The sequence below is a fragment of the Hyperoodon ampullatus genome (genome assembly GCF_949752795.1).
Source record: "Hyperoodon ampullatus genome assembly, chromosome: 2".
In the NCBI taxonomy this organism is placed as follows: Eukaryota; Metazoa; Chordata; class Mammalia; order Artiodactyla; family Ziphiidae; genus Hyperoodon; species Hyperoodon ampullatus.
In genome coordinates this window covers 39,567,375-39,577,511 of record NC_136915.1, presented here as the reverse complement: position 1 = coordinate 39,577,511, position 10,137 = coordinate 39,567,375, and the positions used below count along the sequence as shown (strand labels likewise).

At 56.2% G+C, this 10,137-nt stretch overlaps 1 protein-coding gene across 2 annotated transcripts; it reads right to left on the bottom strand.

Annotated features, from left to right (window-relative positions):
* Window positions 1-3,982: 3,982 nt before the first annotated feature.
* Window positions 3,983-9,330, bottom strand: DMBX1 (diencephalon/mesencephalon homeobox 1; the record flags this gene model as incomplete). Of its 2 annotated transcripts, none has more annotated exons than XM_079696958.1 (4): window positions 3,983-4,437; window positions 5,423-5,771; window positions 6,047-6,240; window positions 9,177-9,330. In XM_079696958.1, the coding sequence occupies 4 exons, from the start codon at window positions 9,328-9,330 to the stop codon at window positions 3,983-3,985; spliced, it is 1,152 nt and encodes a 383-aa protein (XP_079553084.1). The 2 variants fall into 2 exon arrangements, with proteins under 2 accessions (XP_079553084.1, XP_079553085.1); XM_079696959.1 differs by having other exon boundaries at window positions 6,047-6,225.
* Between the last annotated feature and the right edge of the window lie 807 nt (window positions 9,331-10,137).

Sequence of the window (10,137 nt, the reverse complement as noted above, 5' to 3'; positions counted from 1 at the left end):
GCCCGAGCCTGCACCACCCCTTCTGGCTCAGGGGCCCTGTGCAGACCCTCTGTGCAGAACCCCGGGGAAGGGCCATGACGGCTGAGTCGGGGAAATTGCCAGTCGTCTTTTTCTTAAAAGGCGGAGCTTCATAAATCTCCAATCCATCCAGCACCACAGCAGAGTCCCTCTTCCTCCTCTGCTTCCTCACCTCTGAGGACAAAGGGCTCCCTCCCTCCATAAGCTGCCTATCCCATTGGAGAACAGCTCTGGCTTTAGATCCAGTGTGCCTTCCTGTCATCCCCACAGAACCCCCGCCCCTCTCCGTCCTACATACCCATCCCCCAGACTACCCCGAATACCCTCAGCTGGCCCTAGCCCCCAGCTGCCCTGCCACACAGGCTTGGGTGAGGACCAAGCGGCCCAGAGAAGATGGTGGAACCCTTCCCCGCCCTGGTCCCTCTGCTCCCCATGACCTCCCCAGAGTGGCACACCAGCCACAGACTGGTGAGGGCCCTGGAGGGAGTGGCCAATCACAAGGCAGTCCTGCCTTCCTCCCCCACTGGCCACAGCGCTAGACCACCGTGACCACTGGCCACAGCGCTGGATCACTGTGAGTAGACCTTGAGGCAGACGACATCTGCTCAGCCCACCATGGGCATCTCTGGGAATGAACCTGGACCGAGGGCTGTGCTGCCAGATTCTCTTTTATTAGCCAAGTAGGACAAAGAACAGGTCACAACGTCACAGGAAGTCAGACAGACAGACAGAGGGATACACAGGACAGAGTGTCATGCTGTACTACGCAGGGGGTGGAGCAGGGGAGGGGCATTTGAGTCTTGTTTTTTCAACTAACAGAATAAATAAATACGGTACACAGTGGTTTTGCCACGGGCTGGCACAAAAGGTCACAAAACAGCTGGTTTGGAAAGCAATCTGTACAGCCCGCTGCTGCGGAGTCGGGGTGGGGGCCCAGGCCCCTGGATCATGCTCTGGGGAAGTGAGGAAGCAGGGAAATGGAGACCTCAAACAGGAGGGAGAGGAGAGGAATGAGGCCTTCCTGGAAGGAGCAGTCAGAGCCTCTGGCTCTCAGCCTTGAGATGACCAGGCCAACCTGGGAGAGACTTCAGCCTCAGTCTCAGGTGTGGTGGGCCTGCCCCAAGCTCATAGGAGATGCAGGGTACCGCTTACAAGTACTCTCCCCTCTTGCTCTCTAGCTGCTTTCAGTCACTGAGGCTGGTCCCCTAAGCTACGTTGACATTTGCCCGGAGAAGGCGACCACATATACTTTCCTTGCCTTCTCTGGGCTTGTGGAATTGGGTCAATTGAATGAGGAAGTATTGACAAAGCTCTGAAGGAAGCGGGGCTGAGCCAGAGGTGGCCCTGGTTCTGTCATAATAGAACATGATTCCGGGGTGGACTTGCTCCTTGGGAAGTCAGGGGAGGCTTCCTGGAGGAGATGGTAATGTCTAGAGCTATTGGATTCCAAGGTCCAGTGACAGTCATTTGCCTCCAGGGACAGGCAAAAAGCTTCAGTCCCCGTGCCTGGGCTAGATGAGATTGCTTTCATTTCAGAAACAGAACTTCCTGGAGCTGATCCCAGAGGATAAACCAGAAATCCCTATTGTCTCCTAGAGTCTCTGCTACCCTCCTGTCTCCCTGCCCAAGTCTCTCCTCTGATCTCCTGTGGCTGTTGGATTCACCTTCCAAATCTCAGATACCTGATCCTGGCTCAACTCCCCCTGTTCAGAAACCCTCACCTGCCTGCCTTGGTCCCTGCCACATCCAGGTGAGATCTTGGATTCAGGACCCTCAGCCCCACCTCTCATGAAGCCAGCCACCATTTCCCCATCATCCACAAAGTCTCACTCCACTGCTTTGTTCAAACAGCTTTCTTGGCCCAAGCTACCATCCCCCTCACTTTGCTCCCATCCAAAGCCTTCTCCATGCCCTAGGCCAGACGAACTCCCCAAGGGTCATGGGCATCAACTACTCTGCAAAGCAATCCTGCCAGTAGACCCCCCTCTCTTCCCACTGGGAGAGGAGGTAAGCCTTAGGAATCTTTACCATGGTTTTCAGATGCAACTTCCCTAAGCAGGGTGTGGAGGCTTCAGTGGTGAGCTGCACAGGGTTGGGCATCATGACCCAGAATCTGTGCAAGCCATTTCCCTCCCCTTACCCTGAGCCCCTGAGACCATGTGAAGGCTTAGAGATGGGGTGACCACAGAAGCTGGACTAAAACTCAAGAAAAACAGGATCAAATCCAGATTGTCTCAACTTGAAAGGACCCATTATACTTACTGGGGAAACTGAGATGCAGAGACTGTGACTGTACCCATGGAGAGGCTTGTGCGTGTGATACCCACTGCTCCACAGCAAGGCAACAGTCATTTTCTAATTCATACATTGTGCTTTTGAGAGCCTTTTCGTGGTTGTTATTAATTTAACTAAAAACTTCTGCCCCGCAAGGTTGTAAGCACAGACGTGCGGAATGTTAGAGCTGGACAGGACATTACAGGCCATCTAATCCCGGTGGAGAAATGGGCCCAGAGAGGCTACGGGCTGACTCAAGGTTACTCCACCTAGAGAGGGAGTTTGCTGGGTTGGGTTCCTGGCCGTAAGCAGGAGCATACCTTTCCCAGCCAGTGACTACCTGGACAGAAGCCCTTACTTCGACAGTTGGCTCTGGGACAGGACGCCAGCAGAAGCCTGAGACTCCACACTGCTGCATGGTTTGCGCTTACCGTGATCAGGAGCTGGAGTCCGACCTTCCCTCCTGGCTTAGCCACACCCCTGCCCTGGACACTAACTGAAGAACCTGGAGGCCCAGGGCGTGGGACCACATTCCTCTGAAGACACTTCTCTGAGAGCACCCATTCCCTGCTGCCTCCCTCCACCCAGGGAAGTCTCACCAAAGAGAGGTCTAGAGCCCTGTGGTCAGGCCTGGATGAACGCTGTGGCAGCCAGAGATGCTGCCTTGCCATTCTGCTGCCTGCCCCAGTCTGACTCCTGCCTCCACTCCCTTCCTCCTCAATCAGGGGTATGGGGGGGTCCTCATAGCTAGAAAAGAGAGAGAAGAGAACATGCCCTTCTAGACTCTGGGCTGGGGGGAGGGGGGCAATTAGTGCCCCCTACTGCCTGTAGCTCCAGTGGTTCCAGGGTCTCCAGCGAGGGCCATATCACCTCTACTGGGGATTCGAAGGAACAGCTGCCTCAAGAGAGTGCTGGCGGGGAGGAGACAGGCAGGGAAGAAGCAAAAGGAGAGGAACAGGAAGAAGCAAAATTACTAAAACTAAAAAGCCACAACCCCAAACAAAACATAGCTTGGGAATTGACAATACCAACATAGCCAGCACCAAAGAAAGAAAGCAGGGGCAGGGAGGAGAGACATGGGGGAAGATCCAGCGTGGGGGAAGACAGAGGCTGGGGAGAGAAGGGGTGGGGAATTGGACAGAGACAGGGAGAGAGCGGTCAGGGAAGAAGGAAAGGGGAGACAGAGAGACAGAGAGAAGGGAAGGCCAGAGTGAGATGTGGAAGCTGCAGGTGGAGGCGGGAGCAGCAGAGGAGAAGAGATGGAGCAGGGCAGGGGGCCTGGGGCGGGCAGGGGCCTGAAAATATAGCTTTATATATCTCACATTCCACACACACTTACTAGGGACAGAAGGGGAGGAAGGGAGGGATGGGAGGAGGTGACGCTGAGGCGGGGATCTAGCCAGCGAGAGCCTCTCACTCCCCGAGGAAAGCTGGGGGCACCAGCCTCTCACCTCCTCCCCATTCAGTCTCCGTGGGATCCAAGCAGGGCCATGCAGAGGGCAGGGCGCAGGTGTGGGCCTAACCGGGGGCTGGAGCTCTGGTGGGGGGAGGGGGAGAGGAACAAGAAGCAGGACTCCAAGGCTCCGGGATCCCTGGGCTCCTGGAGTTAACTCCCTGAGAGCCGTATTGGGATAACCATGGGGCTGGGCTGGGGGCACCCAAGAGCCCTGGCTGGGTGGGAGGCCAGCAGTCAGTTGGGCAGCGTATCGAGTCCCAGGGAGGCCGCGTGCTGCTTGGCCCGAAGCCGCAGGTTCTCGATGCTCGTGGTTTTACTGTTCAGGGCAGCCGAGGCAGGTGCCAGGCCTGCGGGGGGTGCGGGCAGCAGTGGAGACCCCCATACGCCCTGGTGGGCAGCAGCGGCCGCTGACAGCGACTGGTAGTAGGACTGGCAGTGCAGTGAGCCCAGAGGGGCCATGTTGACGCCCAGGTAGGGCACGGCGGCGGCGGCAGCCGCAGCAGCAGCAGGGGCCGGGCCCCCCACTTCGAAGGAAGAGTAGTGCACCAGGTTGTTGGTGGCGGCCATGTGCTGGCGGAATTGCTCCTGCAGACGGAAGAGGCTCAGCGGGGATGAGGAGTAAGAGTGGGAGGGGCCCAGGAGGCCGCCCCCAGGGGCTGCAGGGGCCAGGGCCAGGCTGCCCGGGGAATCTGCAATTAGAGAACCAAGAATCAAGGACTCAGGACAGGGCACTGGTCTGCCAGGAGGGGCTCCCTCGGCCTTGCCACCCCCTTGGAGCTGCAGACAAGACAGGTTTGGGCTGAAACCATATCCACCCATCTCAGCCAGGGCTGAGCATCCCCCAGAAGCGTCCCCCAGAATCCTGGGAGGGAGGGACCCAAGCTTCCTGGAGGAGCACCAGACTCTGCCAAGGCCCCCACGTCTGACTTCTTAGGGAGACTCCTTTTCTTTTTTCCTTTTTTTGTTTTTTGTTGTTGTTTGTGGTTGGTTTTGGTGGGACAAAAGAGTTTTATTTACTCTTGAAATCGTCACAACAGAATCACAGATTGACATGGGGAATGGCTGAGCCATAAGCAAATCAGGTAGTACAGAAATGTCCCACCCAAAGACTCCTTTTCTTTTCAAGGGCGGTCACCTCCCTTTCCCCTCTCCTGTCTGTGGCTCCCCTTCTCCTCCAGCTCTCAGCTCACAGCCCCATCCACTCCCTGCCTGAGCCCAGGGTTTGTGACTGAGCTATGCCTCCTGCCAGAGGTCTGTTCCGTCAAAAACACAGCTCTGAGTCTCCGCTGCATGTGGGACTCTCTGGTACCCATATGGTACTCACCCAGTATGCACTGGTATATCTGTACTGGTTGTTAAAATACTGGAAAATTTCCATAATGGTTGATAAATAGCTTTTGCCCTGAGCTCCCCAAGTACCCCTCCCCTGCCACACAGCCTCTCCCCCGACCCCCTGAATTCCCTGGACCCTTCCAGTATTCAGCAACTAAAGGGTGACCACCTGGAACAGGCCTGCTATGGCCAAGTCCTTTCTCTGGGTCAGGTCCAGCGCCACAAAGGCTAACTCTATCACTGCTCTGACCCCCCTCGCGTAGCCAGGTCCCCGTGCGACTAGACCTGGTTGTTCTCCCTAGGCTGGGCCCTGGCCCACCCACAGCTGCTGCTGAGCCTCACCTGCCTTGGGGCTGCCCCTCTTGCAGCCCAGTCCCTTGCTCTCAGCCCCAGGGCTCTTCTCAGTTTTGGGATCCGCAGCCCCTGCCTGGGGGTCTTCCTCCCGGTCTGGCTGGTCTTCGGGGGCTGACTCACTGGCCGACTGCTCCGACAGACTCAGGTGAAGCTCAGCAGGGGGGTCGCCGCTGGGCAGGCTGGGGGGCTGGTCAGTCTCCAGCTGGGTGTCTGGAGTCGGGGCCTCAGTCTTTCCTTCCCCGTGGGAGCCCTCAGCCTCCTTCTGCTTCTGGAGCTGCTCTTTCTGCAGGCTGCGCTGCTTCTTCCGGAACTTGGCCCTGCGGTTCTTGAACCACACCTGGGAACAGGGCGAGGAGAGAAGGAGTGGAGGAGGGGAAGCAGCAGAGTTGTGGGGCAGGGTGCTCCCGGAGGGAGTGTGAGTGGCAAGGTTGCCCCCGCCCTGTAGCAAACACACGCCCACAATCCTTTCCAACCCACCCTCCGTGTCACTGAAGGCATTCATGGAGATACCAGTTGCACCAAGGGCTGAAGTGCTGGCTCCTGGGCAGCAGGAAGCCAGATTGATGGGCTGGTGCTTGCCTGCAAGGTCTAGCTAGAGGAGCTGGGTCCTACCTGTACCCGGGCCTCAGGTAGGTTGGTGCACATGGCCAGCCTCTCACGCATCACCACATCCGGGTAGTGTGTCTTCTGGAAGGTCTTTTCCAGGGCCTCGAGCTGCTGAGCCGTGAACGCCGTGCGGCTGCGACGCTGTTTGCGGTGCTGGGAGCCATAGCGGGCCTCCAAGATGATGTCTTGAAATGTACAGCCGTTGGAGGGCAAGGAGAGGGGGCCCATTTAATTATGGGAAATAGATTTTGAACCTTACCCTGCTCTGACCCACTGTGGTCCTGCCAGAGCTAGACCCTGGTCCTTCCCCCTTGGAAATCACCCATCTCCTCTCCATGTGGCTGGATTTTCAAGATCGCTCCACCCCATCATTCACTATCAGGACCACTGAGGTCTAACTCATCTCTATGAATGGCTGTCAGGAACATGACTGAGGGTGATCTTCCTTATTTGGTTTGGGGTGGGTGGGCATTGCCCTAAAATCCTTAAAGTCCCAGAATAATAAGGGTATAATATTCTGAGAGTACATGATGCTAATAATTTGGAAGTCCATGTCACAAAGCTTCTAATAGCCTATGACCCTTAGATTCTAGATACCAACAAAATACTGTCCCGGCCATGAGAAGCCAGGCCATGACTTATCTGCAAGGTACAGTTAGGAGAGGTCTGACTGAGTAGATGGAATTCACTGGCACTTGATCCTATGTCCTCTGGGTATGAATCTCATCGTCCCAGTTGGCCTATGAATCTCTGATGGCAGGACCTGAGGCTCCTGCTCTTATGTCTCCTCAACAGAAAGCCTGGCTCTGGCAGGGCCCTCAGAACACAGGAAAGCCTTGTTGTGTGTGGTCTTGACCCTTCTAGCTGCTTCCTCCAGGAGGGAAGGACAAAGAGAGCAGGTACTAACCACCACAGGCTTGGAGGGGAGACAGGCCTGGTGGACCACAGATTCCAGTCCTGCTGACGTGCTGGGAACATGAACCTCCCAGCACAGATGTCTGTCTGGGGTTGTTGTCTAGCCTCCAACCCTTCTGCTTGACCAGTCCCTGGAGGGTGGACAGTTAACCTCTCTCTTCCCGCTTACCAACACCCATAAGTGGACCCTGGACTATCTATGCTGAAGGGAACCCGAGCTGTGTCAACCTCTGCACAGGGCTGCCAAGGTCCTTCCCCTGCGCTCCAGGGACTGGGGAGTCAACGCCACACTCTAAACGAGGAAGTAGGAGGCAACTGGGTATCCAGGAAGCCTCAGAATTTGGGCTGCTCCTTTTTGGTGTAAAGAGGGAGCCCTGAACCTCTTACAAACTGGCACAAATCCCAGCCTGGATGGAGCCCTGAGCTCATGCTGGTCACGCTGTGGGAGGGGAAGGAGTGAGGACCCCTCTCAGTAGAACACTGGGTGTGGGAGCAACAGCTCAGCCCTCTGCTGCTGGCTCCAGGGACTACAAAGGTGGGAGGTAGTCACAGCCTGGGAGGCCAGGCTCTCTGTACCATCAGCAAAACCTCCTGCTGGAAGGCGAGGTCTCCATACAAAGGCCCGCCTGGAGCTCATATCCCTCCTTCTCAAGATTAGAGAATTGGTGGGAGCACTGAATACTCCACTTCCTCTGTCCCCACCAGCAGAGGGGAGCCTCTGTCCCTGACTCTTCCTCTCTGAGCCCTGGAACATGGTAAGGATCAAATGTCACCACCAGCCTGGGCACAGGGAATTCATTCCAAACCAGAGAAGCAGCCATAGCCCGGGCAGGACTGCACCCACATTCCCATACTGGAGACTGATGACCCCATGCTAATCTACAGAAGGTGACCAGGGGCTCCATTTTACCCACTGAGCCCTTCCCAGAGCCTGGCAGGGTCTAAAGGAGTAGAAGCGGCTGCCTCACCCTCCCTGCCAGGCCGGAACCCCTACCCAGGCCTCGTATCCCATCCCATTTCTGTGCCTTTACTCACGCTAGTCCCCTTTCCTTGTCCTATTAAGGCCTGACTCCTGCTCCGTGGCCTCCAGGAAGCCCTCCCTGACTGCATCAGCTGATCATGCTTCTCTGGTCTGCCCCATCATTTGACCCTCGCCACATTCTTCCTGCCGTGCCCGCTCATGAGTCTCTGGGCACCTGGTCTCCCTGGGAGTGTCCTAAAGCCCTCTGAGGACCACCTGGCCCAGGGCCAGAGCAATTCACCAGCTGCTTGAGGTTTGGCCTGGGACAGGATGGGGCGGGTGGCTTCACCTCCCAGGAAATCACGTGCCCCACCTATGCCATCAAATCCTTCCCATGCTCACTGAGGGGCTGCCAGGGCCGGGCAACAATCAGTTGAACTGGGAGAGGGGGGACCAGGCTGCAGCTCCCTCATGGGCACATCCCCTGGGACCCGGGTAATCGTTTCCCCTGAGCACCTACCAGCCCCTACCGAATACCTTGAGTATGTTATCTCAAATAACATCCCAACCATCCTATGGGATGGGCACCACCATGTTCCCTGTTTATAAAGGGGGAAGCTGAGGCTCAGAGAAGAGAGGTGAGTGGGCAGACCCTACAATGACTGCAAGTCTGTAACTTCAAAGCTCAGATTTTTAGCCATAATGTCACATTCTAATCTCCTACCCCAGCCCTGCCTACAGTTAACCTCTCTGAGCCTCCATTTCCTTGTCCATAAAATGGAGATAATAGCCTCCCTTTACTGGAGTTGAATGGTTAGACGCACAGAGAGAGAGCGCACGCCTCACACAGTGCCTGGCATCACAATCAGTGATCAAAACATGGGAGCTGTTACAGATGGGACTCCCTGGGCACTCCAGCCACTTCCTAGCTGGAATGCTCTGGGCTAGTCCCTTACCTCCTACCTCAGTCTCTCCACCTGTGAGAGAGGCTAAGGAATCCCTCCCTCACAGGGTGGTTAAGGGAATCTGAAGGCATAGGGCAGCTCCAGGGCCCAGCACAGTGCTGGCAAACAAGGGTGCTCTGGACACTCACACATAGATTTTGAATTGACATCTCCCTGTGTTACTAAGTGACCTGGGTCTTCCTGAGTCTCCCACAGTAAACGTTCCCAGTACTCCCTCCTGTCTTCACCTTCCAGAGCCTCTTCCCCCAGATCTCTCCTCCACCCCCCAGCCCCCGTCCCCACAAACGGCCCTTACCAGCCAGGCGCTCGGCCAGGGTAAGCGCGTGCACCGAGGGCCGGTAGTCGGGGGCCTGCTGGGCCTGCTGGGCCGCCTGCTGGTGCAGGTTGTACATGGCGCTGAGCGAGTTCATGGCGTGCAACGAGTACCCGTTCACCCCGTAGTGCTGCATCGCGGCATGTGCCTGCAGACCAGGGAGAGGGAGGGGACGTGAGTGAGGCCACGCGGTCACACTCTACCCTGGCGGAGACACCACCCAAGGTCTGGACCTTGGATGCCCACCTCACCCCCAGAGATTCTGCTTCCCCATTGGAAAGCGGCCTGCCTTGCCCACAGCTAAGAGCAAGAGGGCTCCTGCATGTATTTATTCATTCACCCACTCATTCGTTGGTTCACGCAACAGGACTTGTGTAGGGTTTAGTGCTCTGGGCTCTGGAGTCAGCCTGCCTAGGCTGGAATCTCCACTCTGCCACCTGGGAGCTTTGTGGCTTTGAGTAAGTCACTCAACTTCTCTGACCTTCAGTTTCTCCATCTGCAAAATGGGGTTAGTAATAGTACTTCTCTCATGCGGTTGTTGCATGGATTAAGAGAAGCCTTTACAATCGGGTCTGTCACGTAGCGTGTGCTGAAACATGTTAGTCATTGGGATTCATCAATCCGTTTGCTGCTTCATGCAGTCATCTCTTCATTTAATCACCCAGGCACTTACTCACCTGCACATCACTGTTTTGCTCACACACCTACTATTTATTCAACAAACAGCCACTGAGGCTCACACGGGGCCAAGTCCAGAGCTGGCCTGGGAACACTGAGGCATTCGCTCTGATGATATAGTGGATTGCCACCCTCATATGCTGCATGGCTTTAAGAACACTGTTACTATGACTGTCATACACACACTGCCATTGCCTCCCTCTATTCTCACCGTATTCCCAAGAGGCAAGCAGGCCAAGAGCAATGAACCCCATTTACCGATGAG